The sequence below is a fragment of the Echinops telfairi genome, unplaced genomic scaffold (genome assembly GCF_000313985.2).
Source record: "Echinops telfairi isolate 266 unplaced genomic scaffold, ASM31398v2 ScPeMD7_20;HRSCAF=75, whole genome shotgun sequence".
Classification (NCBI taxonomy): Eukaryota; Metazoa; Chordata; class Mammalia; order Afrosoricida; family Tenrecidae; genus Echinops; species Echinops telfairi.
Genome location: NW_022103917.1, coordinates 7,303,985 through 7,322,241, shown reverse-complemented (window position 1 = coordinate 7,322,241; position 18,257 = coordinate 7,303,985). Strand labels below are relative to the sequence as shown.

General features: G+C 45.5%; 1 protein-coding gene across 1 annotated transcript in view; it reads left to right on the top strand.

The window, feature by feature from the left end:
* Nucleotides 1-10,278, top strand: part of ZIC3 (Zic family member 3) — a 26,022-nt gene extending 15,744 nt beyond the window's left edge. The window contains exons 4-6 of the mRNA XM_030885089.2: nt 4-890; nt 1,967-2,130; nt 9,729-10,278. Of these exons, the coding sequence (XP_030740949.1) occupies nt 4-890; nt 1,967-2,130; nt 9,729-9,878 (1,201 nt within the window). The 3' untranslated portion in view covers nt 9,879-10,278. The remainder of the gene's footprint in view (nt 1-3; nt 891-1,966; nt 2,131-9,728) is intronic.
* Nucleotides 10,279-18,257: the final 7,979 nt, after the last annotated feature.

The following is an 18,257-nucleotide window of genomic DNA, read 5'->3' as shown; positions in this document are numbered from 1 at the left end:
GAGCCCTGCCGCGGCTCACGACCTGTCCTCCGGCCAGAGCTCGGCGTTCACGCCGCAGGGCTCGGGCTACGCCAACGCCCTGGGCCACCACCACCACCACCACCATCACCACCACCACCACGCCGGCCAGATGCCCAGCTACGGCGGCGCTGCCTCGGCCGCCTTCAACTCCACGCGCGAGTTTCTGTTCCGTCAGCGCGGCTCCGGGCTCGGCGAGGCGGCCTCGGGCGGCGGGCAGCACGGGCTCTTTGCCGGCTCGGCCGGCAGCCTGCACGCGCCCGCGGGCATCCCCGAGCCCCCCGGCTACCTACTCTTCCCGGGGCTGCACGAGCAGGGCGCCGGGCACCCGTCGCCCACCGGGCACGTCGACAACAACCAGGTCCACCTGGGGCTGCGCGGGGAGCTGTTCGGTCGGGCTGATCCGTACCGCCCGGTGGCCAGCCCGCGCACGGACCCTTATGCGGCGGGCGCGCAGTTCGCCAACTACAGCCCCATGAACATGAACATGGGCATGAACGTGGCGGCCCACCACGGGCCCGGCGCCTTCTTCCGTTACATGCGGCAGCCCATCAAGCAGGAGCTGTCCTGCAAGTGGATCGACGAGGCGCAGCTCAGCCGGCCCAAGAAGAGCTGTGAGCGGACCTTCAGCACCATGCACGAGCTGGTGACACACGTCACCATGGAGCATGTGGGGGGCCCGGAGCAGAACAACCACGTCTGCTACTGGGAGGAGTGCCCCCGCGAGGGCAAGTCCTTCAAGGCGAAGTACAAACTGGTCAACCACATCCGCGTGCACACCGGGGAGAAGCCCTTCCCGTGCCCCTTCCCGGGTTGCGGGAAGATCTTCGCCCGCTCGGAGAACCTCAAGATCCACAAGAGGACCCACACAGGTAAGGGCGGCAGGCCGGCGGACTTGAGGGCACCCCCGCCCGCCCTGAGCTGCCTGCCGACCGCGGAAGAGAGGGGCGACACCACCCGGGCCCTTCGGGGAGAGGCGCGCTGTCAGCGCCCTGCTGCCCTGGTCCTACCCACCCCGCGGCGCTTTTGCTCGCTCCTAGCTTCCCTGGCGGATGGCTCAGCCGTCGCCTAGGCATAATTGGGGAGCCTCCTCGCGCCCAGGAAGCGACTGGCGCCGCCTCTTTTTGTCTCCCTTCTCTGGGTTACTTTGAAGGGACTCCGAATATGTTGAGAGCGTATTGCTTACAAGCGACTTCACTCTCCGCACACATTCGAGGAAGGCCACCATAGAAATGCAAATGAAAACGAACTTTCGGTTACTTCCGCTCTTTTTTACATTTGATTGGCACATCTCCTAATTAAATGACTGCTACTTTTGTCAAAGTATTTTTATTTGGAGTTCCAGGTTCAATTCAGTCCTCCAGGAGGAAAGCTAAACTAGAGAAGGCACCACAGTTGTGTGCCTTGTTCGGAAGCGCTTGTAAAACTGTCTGAAGCCCCTGGATTTATACAGTTTTCAATTTCCGAACACGAAGTACGACGACCCAGGCCTTTTAACGCTGGGCTCACTTAAAGGAAAAGGCCCGCATTTAAAAGAAGCACATTGAAAGGTACAAAAGAGGGGGCTGGACGCGATTGTCCTGTCGCAGGCCCATTGTCCTGACAGAGCTGGGGTACCTCGCCCAGGTGGCCATGGGCTGGGGCAGCGCTGAGGGAGCCCTGGGCCGGGTGGGGAGAGCCACAACTTCGGGGAAACTTCGGAGGAGCCCGAGTCGGGGAGAACAAAGAGTCGGTCAGGTTCTGGGCCGGCCCTGCCCCCACTTCGGGCCCCCGCCCCCCGCCCCCGCCCCAATCTCCAGCCCAGAAGCGCATCCAGCGTTCACCCTTTTTCTCCCGGGAAGAGCTGCTGCAGCCGCCCCCAGTTGGCGCTCCCTGCCCTGGAAGATGGCGGGGTGCGCCGGCCCTGACCCCACCACCCCTCCCCACTTTTCATTCGGCCCCTTTGCAGGTGAGAAGCCCTTCAAATGTGAATTTGAAGGCTGCGACCGACGCTTCGCCAACAGCAGCGACCGCAAGAAGCACATGCATGTGCACACCTCGGACAAGCCCTACATCTGCAAAGTGTGCGACAAGTCTTACACGCACCCGAGCTCTCTGCGCAAACACATGAAGGTAATTACCTCTTTATTAGCGGTCGGCGGTTTATAAACTCGGTCTAGCCCGGGACTCGGCCGCGGAGCGGAAGCGTCCGCGCTGCCAGCCCTCTGTCCTCCACGTGAAATCCGATTTGCTCCAGCGGTGACACCGTGAACCCATTTTGGAAACGGGGGGCGGGGGGCGGAGAGCGGGGAGGGAAGCGGAGGGATCAATAGGTGGTTCACGGGGAAGCTCTAGCGGAGCTCGCCAAGCTCAGGCTTCGGTGGCCACAGCCTCCTGGCTGAGCCCGCGATGAGAACTAACGCAGAGGGACCGCGCCGACCTTTTGCGGGATGGGTGGGTTGTTCGCTCATGGGCTTCAGATAAAACAATAGAGCCAGAGCCCAGGAGAGCGGTCTGGGTCTCTCAGGCTTGTCGGACTTCCCCACGCCTGGGAGCCCCTGTACCACTCTTGTTTGTACCCACTTTCCCAAGCCCAAAATGTTTTGGTGAAAGCTGGGCCCGGAGTATCTGATCGGGCCCAGAGAGCCACTGCATTAGCCACTCCATTCGCTGAGAGAGCAGTCTTTTCAGGGAGGGTAATAAAACGGAGGATGTTGGATTATTTTTCCTTTTGCGTAATGCCAGTCTTAGGACTACAACTGTTTGGTTGGTGAACATCTCTTGGCCTTTCTAGACATCGGTAATATGACGATTAAAAAATATAACAAACACCAGCATTTCTCTTTGAAGTGGGTCACTGGGCGGTCTTGGGTCTTGCCTCTTACAGGGCGTGAATTTTGCTGTTTTGCTTGCACGTTGCCGGTTGGAATTATATTCATTATAATATATACATGTTAATTTTAGGTTCATGAATCTCAAGGGTCAGATTCCTCCCCTGCTGCCAGTTCAGGCTATGAATCTTCCACTCCACCCGCTATAGCTTCTGCAAACAGTAAAGATACCACTAAAACCCCTTCTGCAGTTCAAACTAGCAGCAGCCACAACCCTGGACTTCCTCCCAATTTTAACGAATGGTACGTCTGAGGACACACACAACCCCTGTTCTCCATAGAACGGACCAAATGCAGTTTAAAAAGAAAACAGACCAATCAGATGGAAATGGAATTTTAAGGCCAGCAGCCATATATAGGGCTACATCTTGTTAATTGCAATTATCCAGGAAGGTTTGGGGCAAGAGCCAAACGTAACCATGCCCTTTTCTCAGGATTAGAAAATAATGTTTTGGCATTTGAAGGATTTTTTTTTTAATCTTTAACTGCTTCCCCCCCTCCCTGCTCTCCACCCACCCCATCCCTAACCTCCTTTAATTAGTTTGAACACTTGTCCTGTTTCTTGAGAGAGGTTTGGTGGTGGTAATGTTAAACTGATGGAAAATCTTCTTCGCCTTAGTGGTGATTGTTTAAACTCTCACAGTCTTAAACTGTACCAAAGTCCTGTTATGTCTTGAACTTTTTCTCAAAGCATTACACTTGTGAATGTATTTTCTGTCTAATGGGGTCGAAACTGTTGTTCAGTATTTTTTCAGGCTGAGGGTGTGTTGTTACTCTACACAGATTGTGACGTTTAGTATGCAGTTGCCTTTTGTAACAACTTTTTTCTTGTAAATACATATCCATTGATGCCATATTTATCGTTTGTAATTTAATTATTGCTACAAGTGCCGGGAACTGAACAATATTTATGGAGAAATGTTTTCTAACAAAGTCTGTACAGCTTTTGATTATAACTGCTTTAGCATTAAAATTTTATTGTTTTGAAAGAACACAATTTACAAGTTTTGAAACACTGACTCCTTTTCACTTGTTTTGTAACAGCCTCCTACACAGGAGATTCGAGCAAATTAAGTCTTGTTTCATGGTATTTATACTTCACTCAGATCCCTTTTTTAATTGTTAAATTATTTTTCTATTGCAGTCTAGATTCTTTACTGTGTCAGTTTCCACCTGGGAAGACCCTCCTTTCTTTATCTCTAGCTAAGATGGTTGTTTAATTGGGAGCTTAAATGTGTTTGTCCTGGATTTTCGGCATGCAAATCAAATATTACTGATCAATTCAGTTAGTGGCCAAGACATCTCAATCTTGTACTTCAAAGACTGAGAAGCTGGATTTAATCATCCCTGCCCTACATTTGTAAACATAAGGTAACCTAATGAGTCGTATGTCCCTTAGTTCTTTATTACCTTACATAAAAATGAACATTGTGGCAGGATGCATGTATGTCTGTTCTATCTAGAGATCACCCATATACCTATATATGTTTGTATCTATGACTTATCTACTCTAATCTGCATATCAAGTCTATCTAGCTATCTATATATTTCCCAAAGATAGCATATGTCTGGAACAGTGGCAACAAGTAAGGCCAGTTGAGCAGTGCTTGCTTACAGTTAAAGTGCTTCTTAAAAGAACCATAGTCCATTTACAGTTTTCATAAGCAAAGCCTGATTTGTTTTGCTGTACATAGTTCGTAATTCTCGCAACATTTACATAGCGGTGGGATAACTGCAGCGGTTTTGAAATGAAACTATGGAAAGAAACATTTGCAAAATATGTATTTTCAAAGTTCATGGTTTGTAGGCCAAATTGTTAACATTGTTTCCATTAAAATCGATAACAATGAAACATGGTTGTTTGCTTTGTGATAAAATATTAATCTTTTTTCAGTGAAGCAACTCATTTGAATAAACAGTTCTTTTACAATGGAAATTTCAAAAAGAACGGAATAGATTTGCTATTTTGGGTGGTTGGAGTGGATAGAGGGTGAGAGATCTTTTTTATTAATTAATTTAGGGTGCTGTTTAATATTGGGAGCCCAATCTCTGCATGATAATGAGTTTGCAGGTCAGCAAAAATAGAAAGGGGGAGATAAGGAGTTATAAGTATTTTAAAATGTAATGAATAGATTTAAGCACCTCTTTCAAGGGGCAAGGCTCTCAGTATTTGGGTGATGGTCACTTTTGACATTTTAAATTACAGAACTCTGTTCACTGCTCTTTTCTAAAGAAATAAAAAGTCTTGGCAAATTTTTATTTCGACCGTAATATTGAATTCGTTGCCCTTTGGGTTTGGGTTTTGTTTGTTTTTCATGTTAAAATCACTGAACCATAAATTTAAATGCTCAGAACTTCTGCTGTTTAAAGGAAAGCCCAAGTCCCTGGATACAGTTGAAGCGATCTTTTTTTTTTTAAGTTATCTCCTGATCTGTGTCAACAAATGAATTCTTGACGGTTTTTGGGGAGGCAACTTTGTGGGAAAGGGGAGCGTTTGCACTTTCCTCCACCAGTAGCCAAGGTGTGGGCCAGGAGGAGACCTCCAGAGGCCTACAAGTGTGAGGAGCAGGTCACCTGGTCTGTCTGCTCCTCCCATTCCCAACATTCCAATCTTGACCTTGACACTGAATTAAGACCAGATCCCCAGTTTTGGGTGTGCCTTCCCTTCAAACCAGAGGCCATTTTTAATGTCCAGCGAGTTTTCAGAAAGTGCCTATTGCTACGATTGGCTGGAGCCAAGTTCCATTGTGAAAATGGAAGTGTATCCCCCGCCCCCCAAGACATGTAGTGACCTTCTAGAGAGGCCAGGAGTCACCCACCCACCTGAACTAACCTTAAATGGGAGTGCCGTGATGGGACTAGTTATAAGATTATTCCCTCAAACGTTCCCTCGTTTTGATCTTTCCTTAGGAGCTTGAAATTCGCAAACCATTTTGTGTCCTAAAATCATGCTAATAGCAATGACAACAAACATTAAGATAATATCAAACAATATTCCTAATTTGGAGGCAATATTTGTTTCCTCTTAAATATACTGTGTTCTCTGTCCATGTCATCTCTGGCAAAAGAAACGATTCTGCTAGAAAACTTGAGATTTTCTGTTGCTGCTAATTTACCTCTGGCGACGCACATTTACAATATTGAATTAGCCGTAAAATAACGTAGACTAAGAAGCGTCTCCTCCCCCAAGAAAACCAACACCCCCAAACAAAAAAACCTGCCCACAAACTCAACCATCCCTATAAAGAATGACCAGATTAAACAGCCACGAAGTCAGCGCGCACACTCAGTTAGGCATAGACTTAGCTATTTTCCATCTGCACCTGGCAAGATTTTGTTAAAAAGAAGTCCCTGTCCTATACTTTTAGGATGTGTGGTTTAACACTGTTGGGTGGGGATGAAGGGGAGGTGTGTATTTCCCAAACTTGGGCCATGCTTCACCCACCAAGGAAGATGAGAGGCCAGGCAGCCAGGCTTTGGTACTGAGGAGGTTGGAGGACCTTGGAGCCAGGCTCTTGGCCCAGTCTCCAGGAGAGTTGGCTAGTTCTGGACTTCCTCGCCTCTCCCCCTTTCTGCTTTCTCACTGCCTGGTGTCCTCGCCTTTAGCCCCAGGGACCCTCCAAACCCCGGACCCCCACCAAAATGCTACAAACGGAGAAGGGCTAATCTAATCGGCCCTGGCCACGTAAGTTTCCGATCGCCTGGCCCCTGGCGTGCCCACCTCCCTCCTCAGGACAGGCTGGGCGCCTGACGGGTGTGGGGCTGTGGATAGGTGATGGCTGGCTCTCCAGTTTTAAACCCCAGAGGCCCAAGTTGGGCTTTGCCCCGGGAGAGACCAGGTTTCAGGCGGTGGGCCTCCGGCTCAGCGCCCTCGGGCGCACAGGAGCGCCTTCCGGGACACCCAGGCTTGGCGACTGGGGCAGGGAGCGGCCGGCTTCCGAGGCAGGATCCCGGTCCGCTGACCCTTTGACCTCCGCCTCTAGGGCCGCGGTCGGGCGCCTAGGACGCTTCGCGCCCCATCGCCTCCGGCCTCATTAGGCCGGCGGGGTGGCCGAGCCGAAAGCCGCCGCTGCCTAATCCGGAGCCCGGGTCAGTGCGCGCCCAAACAATGGTGAGCTGCGAAGGCCGCTGCGCCGCGCCGGCCCCAAACTTTGTTCCCGGGATTTCCCCGCCGCAATGTGGGGGCTGAGTCCACGGCCTGAAAGGGGGGCCGGCTGGGCCGCCCCCGGTCAGGAAGGGGTTTTGAAGTGGGCTTGAGCACGCACGTGCGAGCGCCGGGCCGCGCAGGGCCTGCGTGGGACCCCGCTAGGCGGAGAGGGCGCTGGGGCCAGGCCCTGACCCCGGCGCTGCGGGCTAAGGTCTCCCCGCCGGGGCCCGCCCCCCCTCGGTCTGCAGCGCGCAAGCGCACAGCCCAGTGCCGTCGGGGCGGCATCCAGAGCCAGGGTTGGGGGTCGAGTTGAAAGCGGTTTTGCAGCGGGAAGGGCAGGGGGGGGGCGAGGGCGAAGAAGGGGGGGAGGTTGGGGGCAGCTCTGGAGTGGCGAACGTGGCGGCCGGATGCGAACCCCCGCTGAGCACCCACCGGTCGGGCTGGGCCCCGGCCAGGGGGGGGGCGGGGAGGGGAGGAGGGACTGGGGGTCGGCGCCGCTAAGCGCAGAACTGTTAAGAAAGGGGAGTCCAGTAGTTCTCCCAGGGCTTTCTGCGCTGGGGAATTTGGCCGCTAGATCCCAGGGGACTTGGGCCTCAAAAGTTCCAGAGGCAAACCCCACCTGCCGGGCCGAAAACTTGGCCTTTTGGATTTATCTTGCCCTACCTGAATCGGGAATCCTCCACATCTTCCAGTCCCCAAAGGTGCCCAGACTGGATCTTCCAGGAGCATAGCGGGTCCCGTGAGAAGGGCGGCTTGCCCGTGGCAGGTGTGCCCCAGGTCCCATCTTCTGCATATCTCATTTAAACGGGAGTCTCGGAGGATAGGCACTACTGTGCCTTTCGCGTGGGCCAGGACAACAGCTGGTGGCCCTACATTAAGGAGGGGGGGGGAGAATGGAAAAACCCCACAGGCGGGAAAATTTCATTCCGTTTTAGCTTCACTGCTTTCATGCTGGCTGGCGAGTGAAAGAATCCGGGTAGTTGTCGGTGCCCAAGCTCTCGGATTTGCTCCACCGAAAACTGTTGTGGAGACAGACACCTTCCGATGGGTCTGGTGAGGGGGGTGGGGTGGGCATGTGAGACAAAAATGGGAAAGTGTCCTTTCTGACCCCAGCACCTCTAGGCAAAGAAGAGACAAGAACTGTTTCATGTTGTGCCCTTGTGGAGGCCAACAGCCAAATGCAAAGCCAGCCCTTGGAGCCTGACCAGGGTCAGGCATTTAGGCTTCCGGAGGTGCAGGGAATTGCCAAGGGCCACCTCAGGAAGGGGCCCCCAGGTGGGTGGGCAGCTCATTAGCATGGCTGACCCAGATCTGGGGTGGGGTAGGGCCATCCGCAGAACAGAGGCTTTTTCTGAAGAGAACAATGGAGATTGTCTTTCCTCCTTTACATTGCACAAAGAAGATGGCTATGGAGCAAGAATTTGGAATATGCATTTAAGTTGTGGTGCTTTGCATTGGAAACCCCTGACAATTAAAAGAAACCTGCCTAGTACTATTTTAGGTCCTTTTCTTATGTGAGATTTCAGCAAGTCAAAGGGGCGGGCGCCTCTTTAGCCCTTTGGAAACTTGTTTTGAAATTGCCACCTAACAGATCCTGCCCACCCCCACCCCACCCCCACTTTTTCCTGTGAATGAAGTTTCCTTCCCAGGGTCAGCCCCTGGCCCCACCCCCTCAACTGGAATAGTGTATTGACATCTCAGAGAGATCAAAGACTCTTAGATGACGCTTGCTATATATTTTATTATATTTTTCTTGTATAGGTTGAACCCTGAAGTTTGAGCATTTTCCTGAGGAAATGTCTTGGTACTCCAAGTGTGGGGAAAGAAAATGGATTCATTTTACATAGCTTTAGTGGCTTTAGCCGGTGATGATGAGGCAGTTTCATGGGGCTTGTCTCTTTAAGAGCGCCAGAGCTCTGATCATCTCCAAATTGACTTTCAAGCCAGCTAAAAATGCCTTGGCTAACTGCCTCCCCTGGATACCTGCGGTGTTCTTTGGGTCACTTTATCTGTGCAAACTCTGGTTGATTTTCCTGGGCGTTATGGGAATGGAATTTCCACAAAACTGGCCAAGTGATAAATCGGGAAGCCTCGGATTTGTTCGGCTGCCTGCTGGAAAGGGTACTGCTTCCCCCACAGGTTTGGTTTCTACCGTAACCATTGAAAGGTACAGTTTGAAAAACAAGTTTGCAGGAAGCATTTCAAGAGTGCAGGGGTCAGAGGACTTGAAGAAATGGTAACTTTTCACACAGGAGCAAAACTGCTTTCTGAATAACCTTAGAGAAACCCCAGTTTCCACAAATCTGATCCAACTGAAGAATGAATCTTCCTTTCAAAGCATCTAACAAATCAAACGTTTCTCTTGTTTTAATCTGATGGCAGTTTAATTTATGAATAGAGAAATCCGAGTTCGACAATATCTGTAAAAACAGCCTCCACCGGATAGCATACTTACAGTGTATCTTATCTAATACTTACATCTTACCTAATACATACTTACAGTGTATGTTACCTAATGTGTTGTATAAAAATATAACCACTGTAAAGGCCATTTGCGCGGAAGTTGTGCAAAAGGGATCTCGTGTTTTATTGTCAAACAAAATAGCCATGTAGCATGTTATGAAACCTTGCTAAGAGTGCTTGTGGCCTTTTTTTTTGACCTATCTGCAGTTCACTTTTTGTTTTTTTGCCAGTGTTGTCCTGCTTGGTATCCGGGACAGCCTCTTATTCCTGACGAAGAACTTGATACTGACGTTGGTATGCAGCAGCCAGCCCTCCATAACACTACCTATCCTAAATGCAGGGCTAATGCCGAACCTACTGTGCAAGAAATGATTTACTGATGAGGTTTCAAAGAAAACCACATCAATTTGGATGTATGTTACCTTGAAGTAATCATTTTAAAAGTAGTAGCTTCTTCCCTAGGTATAAAAGAGAGAGAGAGCCCGCGCGAGAGAGAACTATTTTCTTCTTTTGGTGTATTTTATCTTGTGTTGAGCAATCATATGTGAATGAAAAAACAGAAAAGCTATTCCCCACCCCCAATTTAGGATTGATAAATGGGAAGATGGAGGTTAAGACTGGCCTATTCCTAACCCAGTATGTATTATCTGTGTATTGTGCTGACCTTGTTGAAAATAGTTTCCACCTATCTACATTCCACAGGTAGAACTAGAATGTTTAAAATCAGAAACATGTTGTTGGTTTTGTCTTGATAGCTTCATGTGCTTGTGTTCAGAAAGCAATACCCAGAATCCCTAGTATCGCTGTTTGATTTAAATAAAACCATTTAAATTATTTTTGTGATTATTGCTTTATTACAGTCACAACTCTAGCCCCGAAATATCCTGGTTTAACCTGTTGAATTTAAATGATTTGTATTCTGTTCACCTTTTTTATGGTATAGCTAGGTTTTCACTGAGCAATAAACTTGAGAAAACAACCCCCTGAATCAACTGTTTCGCTCCAGGCTGTCCCGGAGGGGCTCAGGGCCAGGTGCCGGGGAGGTCAGGGGGAGAATTCAGAGTCCAGGACTGGCTTGATGAGACATTAAGAGTGGAGGCTGGGGTTGGGGGGGGGATGAGCTCATCTGAACACCACTATTTGAATGAGAAAGAGAGGGAAAGACAAAGCTGAACATAACCTTAAAGGTTTAAAGACTTCTCTATGGAACGGGAGAGGGGACATTTCAACATATGCATCACATGCATATTATTCAGAAGCATCTAAGTGGTCCTCAGAACAGACAACTTGGCAACCATTGATTAGCACACTTAGAGAATCATGGAATATAGGTGTTATTAAAACACAAGTTGTCTTTAATTAACTGTAGTGTTAGAGAAGATGAAGACACTTCAGAAAAATTCATAGAATTCCGGATACTTGATTTCTCATTTTAAATTTAACATCCGTAATCTAATGTAATCTGTGAATGGCCATCATTCTATTTATTTGGCATGATTATGCCATGATGAGGTATTGTAAAAGTGCAGCCTGAGAGAAAGTACTGCTTTGGGTTCTTTAGATCCAGTTTTATTTTAAACTGTGGTGAGTAGACTGATGATTCTGGAATTTGTAAGTACAGGGGAAACTATCAGCTCCCTCTGATTCTTGTGGTTCATTTACATTAAGAGTTATCAGATTCTGGACCAGTCAAGGAATGCTATGTATCTTTGATTCTCAGCCTCGCTATCATTTGCCATTAATATCCTTGGCAACAATGTTGGTGGGGATTTTTTCTCTCTTTGCATTTTTGTTTTTAAGAACAAGGGCTGTGTTCTTTCAGACAGGCAGTGGAGTATTCCGTGGGGTTGCTGTAAAAGCCGTGGAAAGGTAAACTACAGAGTTGTGCATGCGCCAGTCGCACTGTGGTAATAGTACCTCCTACAGTTGTGCTAAGGGTTAAGCAAGAACATGCCCACAAAGACCTGGCACAGAGTTGGTCCTGAACAAATGTTCCCTTCTGGTCTTCCGGCAGGTCGTTATTGTTTGGTTGTTTTCTATTTTTAATATTAGCAAATCTTTCACACACAAAAATGTAGTGGTGTGGACTACGGTTCAAATTAATATAGTTTCCAGAAAATAGATGGAGACTCGGGCATCTAAGAAATACTGCATTTCATAAGCATAATCACTAGATCTGGCATGTGGGTTTATGAACAGAGCTATGAATATTTAAACACATAAAATTAAAATGATATTAAATGCCTGTTATTCATTATCTTCCAATGAATACACTCAGATAAAAATAAGTTGTGTACTTAACATCTGTAAACATGGTAATTTAATGGCTGACTTTTAATTGGATAGACTGTACTGTAGTCAATAGCTTGGTTCCTAAATTACATTACAATTCAATGACAATGCCATAATGTGAAAATTGGCTTTCACATGTAACAAAAAGATTAAATCTTATGTTTCTTAAATTATTCAGTTTCCCCTTTCCAAATTTATGTTAGTATTATGCGGGTGTGATTACAGAGTTATGGGACTGGTTTTTCTGTGTGGTTTGGAGGCTGGCCCTGAGAGCAGTTCCCAAAGAGGAGTCCCCAAAATGTTTTGACCAATGTCAGCATCCTTACACTAAGTTTATGGACTGTGAAGGCGAGGGCTTCATTTAAGATTCAAAAAGCAGAACAAATAGCAGCCACCAGTCTTATTACTTTACAGCCATACTTTTGGTCTTTTGGTTTTATTATGTTTTAAAAGGGTGCAGTGATTATTTTCTGTTAATAAAATTGAGGCTGGACCGAAAAAGAATGTAGAAACGCTCTCCTACCACAATAAAAAGTCTTTTCCTCCTAATTGTAGGTCTATTTATGCTGTGGTAAGGTAAAACAAGAACACCAGCACACTTAAGATTTTCTCAAATGAACTGTCTGACCAGGAAATGTTTCTTTTCTTCTCCCTGATTTGGAGGACTGAGGACTTCCCCTGGAGGTGGTGCTATTGAATGATAAGGGCTTTTGCTCAGAGACCTGGAGGACCTCTCATTATTTCTTCCCTAGTTTATCACCGTTGTGTAACTCGTTTATCATCATTGTCTATCGTTTCCTCCTTGACCCTCCTCTATGTACTCTGCCTTGTTAGATTTGGAGCTAAACCCTGTAAAACTTAGCTTGCGTGTTGGTTGGTTGTGACCCAGTAAGAGCATAGTTCTATTAAATAGCCAATTTCAAAAATAAATAAATAGCCAATTTCAAAAGGACTGTCTCCCTGTCCTGAGCTGTGCCCCGGTTCCATCCAGGGTTAGATGGTCCTACAAGTGAGATGACTACAGAGTGGGAAGGGTCAAGACAACCAGCACAGTCTACTCTCATATGTTCCCTTAGGAAAGAAGTCTGTGTGTGTGTGTGTGTGTGTGTGTGTGTAAGTTCATTGGTGAAATAAGGAATGCCTTATTGCCAACAATTCTCACTGAGAAATGTCCTGGCATTAACAAGCAGAGATGATATGGGGGAACAACCAAAAAATACATTTTTACTATCTTAACAAATCCAGTGCCTATAAATGATTTACAAATCATTATATGTAGCCATTTTTTACATGGAAAAACTGCACTCGTATAATATTTTTGCAGCTCAACATCCAACACAATAAGTGACTGGCTAGCTGATAGGATTTCTTGGAGACTTTCCCATCCATAGGTATGATATCTTATTGGCTGCAGTTGGTAACCCCAAACAGAAGGGATTTCCTTCCCTCCATCCACTGACATTTTAAATGAAGACGTTCAGTTGAGCTACATCAGTGATTTCAATGGACTCATCACTCGCCGGTATGTAGCAGGCCATCATGTTTCACTTTGCTAACAAGCTGATAACCCACAGCTCATGCCAACAACTCTGGTCCTTCCAACAAATGACACGTTGGATAAAGAAATCTTGACACCATCATTATGCACTTCAGCTGTTCCATCAGGCATCCCTTCCTGGATCATTTGTGAACCTTCCGTGATTGTTGAGCCTACTTTGCTGGTATCTCAGAGATGTGAGGTGAAGCTTCTGCCATGGAATGGCATTATGCAGTTGGACACAATGCAACACCATCTTTATGTTCAAGATCCTAGATTTAATCTTGCAAACGAGACTGCAGGGAAGCAGTCTCCCAAGTCTTTCTCTAATAAGAGGACAGTGTTGTGAAAGACGTTGAGTGGGAGAAAAGAACAAATCACTAGGTTAGGGGAAACATGGAGGGCACCTTTCTGCTGGTTGTCTTTGCCAAGGGGACTTGAAACTTCACATCACGTTTACAGTGTTGGAAAGCTTTCGTGCTTTAAGGCTTCTCTCTGTCTCTCCAAAATGGCAACTCATGATGACAACAGTGGTTAGAAATGTATGCAACTCATTCTTGACCGCATCAATGGGCTCAAGCATGACAGCAATTGTAAGGACTGAGCAGTGTTTCCCTCGGGTGTGCGTGGGTCATTACGAGTTGGAACCAACAATAGCTGATCGGCCTGATTTGTGTATGTGCATCAAATTGAGGAAGTCTTAGTCTCTACTTTGCATGTTTCTAGATTGCATGCATCTGGCGCCATTAGATTCCATATAAGTGCATATTGACTAGCTGCAGAATGCAGCTATGTGAACACTGAAGTTACCCCAGGGCTGTGATTCAGTGTCGTCATTTTGAATAAGTGAACAGTTAGGATGTAGTGCTTAAGAATCTGCGCACAGGACAATAACTATTTCTTCCATTTAAAAGCAAAAACCCAAGATATTTTAAAGTTCATAAATAAACCACTAGGATTTCTATAGAGCAAATATTAAGAAAATAAATTGATAGAAGTGAATGAATCCAAACTCTTGATACACAATATTTTTTAAATCAAATTTTCTATGCTTGCTTCTTTTAAGTGATATAAATTGAGTATTCACATACAGAGTGAATATGTTAATTACAATAAAATCATTCTGGAAAGGTAATCATGCATTTGTTTTTAATTTGCACTCATATCTTTAAGTGTATAGTCTCAGGCATTTTTGCTTGTTTTTTTGAGAAGAAGAAGCATTGATCCTGTAGCTTGCCCATATGGAAACATATTTGGTACATATGTGGTGGTCAATGAAGGACCCATGACTTGTGTGCACACAAGGTAAAATAGATGCTAAAACCCATTTCTTCCATGCTCAAAAAAGGACTGCAATTGCTGCGCTGAATGTACATTGAATGATTGGAATAGTTATGCCTGAGTTTTGCAATGTATTGTCTAAAGTGAAAGAAGGGAGGGACCTCCTTGCGCCTCAAATTGAGCTTTGGCCTCAAGCTTGTGTTCTGTTTAGCTCCCTCGTCCTGCCCCCCTACTTTTTCCCTGGTATCACGATGGGCTTTTCCAAACCTTCTTAAACAGTTAAATTCAAAGCACAATCTGTCAGCATTCCAGGAACTTCTCTAGTTTACCCTTTGAAGAATGTTCTCGGGCAAGGCTGTCATGCTGGCCCTCCTTGGTTTCATTAGGCATTCTAAGACTCAGAGGGTGGCTGTAGCTAATTGAAGCCAAACTTCAGTCATTTCAGAAAACATCCAATATTAATCTTGAAGTTATTGTGTCTATTTAAACGGCTTGTTTCATTAAATCCACCGGGTGTCCTGGCATCAGACTGTGTTCATCCAGACAATTCAGAAGGGAGTTGTGCACCTACTCTGTGCCAAGACAATGTCCACCAGTAAATAAATGTTGAATGAATAAATCAAAGGTAGTTTTCACTGAATCGACTGCAAAACTTAAGTGCCATTTTCTTCTTGCTTACTTAGATATTTGATACAAAATTTTAATAATGTGGAGCAGACTGGTCTGTGGGATGTAGGTCATCTCTCTCAAAATTTCTTGGGCTCAACTCAGACAAATGAAATCAGACTTCCCAGTGATCAGATCAAACCACCGTGACAGCCATCAAATTGATTCCCACTCATAGGTGAATCTGAGAGTTCTGGGCGTTTTAGAAGCATTGTTCTATGGAAAATGTCAAAAATAAAAACCTTTGTGACCAATTTATACACTTCTTTCCCAATGGTGCTTTAACCACTCAGAATATTGAAAAAGACTGCCAATTAATGAACTCCAAAATGACTTTTGTCTCAGGCCAATTCCTCTCCTCCCTTCCGCCCGCCCAACTGTCTCAATTCTACTTCATTTCGCCAAGATAAAACTGCCACCCGTTCAGAGCCACATAGTTGTAGCTCTGTAGACAAATTGGTATCTACAAGCAGGGAGTAGATTGCTCAGCATGTGTTTATTTGATTTAACATTTAACTTACATGCAAAACGTAGGCCTTTTTGTATTTCTGATCATTTCCCATTAAATATGCCAAGTCCTCCTCCAGCTTTCTGGTGCTTTCTGTGTCAATGATCATGGCATATTAAAATTGGTAACATTCTAAATACTGTGCTGTCTTAAGAATTTCTAGCACGTTCTGAATCAGAAAATGATGCCCTTGCTTTTTCTATGATGAAGAAGAACAATAATTCCTTCACCTTTTCTATATTTATGTTAGACATTACAGCAGCGTTAACTGGGAGGAAAAGCCAACTCTGAAGTTAACTTTTGGCATTAAAGGATTGTTTTCCCATTATATGAAAGAAAATACCTATTTGAATGCAGCAAGGAGAGATCTTTAGTTCTTTTGACTTTTCTAAGCCACAGAGGGCTGTCTGCTAAGTCTTTTCAATACAAGCAATTCCAACTAGTAATGAGTTTGTCTCCAAATTTCCTTACTTTTGTTTTAAGCTTTAGATGATTTTAAACTTAGAATTTCTTTCTTGGTCTTTAGGGCACCACTTTCTTGGTGATAGTTAGGGCAACTGACTTCATGCTATTCAAAGGAGGGTTTCTTTGTTTTGTTGTTATTTTTCCTCTATTTTAAATGTCCACCCTTGAGTTGCAGATAGAGAAGAGAAACAGTATCTTAGAAGGGGAGGGGGGCTTTGTAAAGCTGTGTCTTCTCCCTTTTCAGACCCCACCCCTTTCTTTTTTCCTATTCTACCTTGAGAAGCTTGCCCTTTGTTTAAAACTCCCCAGTCAGAAGCAAATGCCATTGTGAATCGGCCCAAAGGTAGAAGCAGTGAAGGAAAACTGTTTTAACCATATTCAGTAATGTATTTATTCACTACAAACGAAGGGAAGTGCATTCTTGACTTTGTTTTTGTTAACAGTGGTCAAGCATTTTTTTCACCACCATCCCCCACCCCAAAAAAGTAAAAAGAAAACTGCCTTTTCAACTTAATTTTTTTTTGCATTTTGGGCCTATTTGCTCTCAAAAATACAAGTTTCTTCCAATCAGCATGTTGATTCATATCAACCCTTTCTATCTTGAAGACAAAGTATAATAAAGCCTCCATAAGTGGTGTTTGCAGAAAGGAATTGTACAAAGAAAGAAACTTCATTTTTGTCTGAGACTTCTGGCATTTTTAGCCCTTTCTGTTGTTGTTGTTTTTAAACAGAGGACTTTTTGAGTGCATTATTTACTTAGTAGTCAAAGTTTGCTAAATGTAGCTCATCTAATAAAAGTAACTTCACTCTGCAACATTTGCAGCTGCGTGGCTCTAAATTTTAAGCAAATTCTGCAAACCTTTCAATATCCTAGGCATTTTCAGTACTTTTTTAGTTTTTTTTGTTGTTGTCTTTTTTTGATGCCAGAAATTCTACTGTAGGTGTCCGAACAATTTTTTGAGAATGAACGAATGCACTCAGTAGAATGCATTTGCCGTTAATTGCAATACGTGTGTGTTGATTACCTTTGAGAAGTTGAAGGGAGACAGGTATGCAAACTAAGGCCTTGGGAACTCATCTCTAAACTCCTGCTTATGAAGAGACATAACCCTTGAAAGGCCACCCTTACAGGCTGCTGTTATGAAATGTCCTCTTCTTCCTTGCCCCTTAGATTTTGGAGCCGATTAAGGGAGGTCGCTGGTTGCTAATATGTATACTCAGTAAGTAAACAAGCCCCCTTCCTCGTGATGCTGTCTCCCAAGTTGTTTGCACTGGTAGTTTGTGAACTTCCCTGGACTTTTAAAGACTGTCCTTGTTGTTCCATAAAATGCAATTTCCTTTGTCATTTCAATTTCTTTTCTGCTGTTTTAAGAATGGGGCTTAAAAGTAAGATGAAAGCCTGATACTTTCCATCATAAAAAGTTGTAATGACAGGTCTCACTAATTAAAGTGTAACAATGGGAAGATTAACCTTTCAGTTAGCTTTGTGTCGAATCTATACAGTATTCTCAAAACCCCTAATTCAGAACAGATTGGCATACAACATCTTTAAAATATAAACCCACATATGGCTTTCATTACAATCTGCACACCAACTAGAGGCGTGGTACAGTAGGGCTTCCCAAATGCAGTAAAATAGGAGAACTTCCCATTCCAGTGAAAACCTTCTTACAGGCCAGCCATTCTGTTACTGAGCCAGGACAGATGATAAGGAGAGTTGGAGGGGCTCACTGTGGAGCCAAGTCCTATGCTAATGATCATGGTGCATCAGCCTCTGGATTCCACGGTATCACGGAAGTAAGTCGAGCCTGTGTGCTTTTCACTTTGCGTCTTTCCTTCCCTCAGCAAAAGAGCACATCTTCAACCCTGTATCTAGAAAATAACTTTCAATAACCACAATGTACCGAATGCATTATTGGAACAATAGTAATCTCACAGGACCAAGTGTCCGAAGCCACCGACAGGCATTTGATGTGTAAAACATGGTACACATACAGTGGGGCTTTGTCA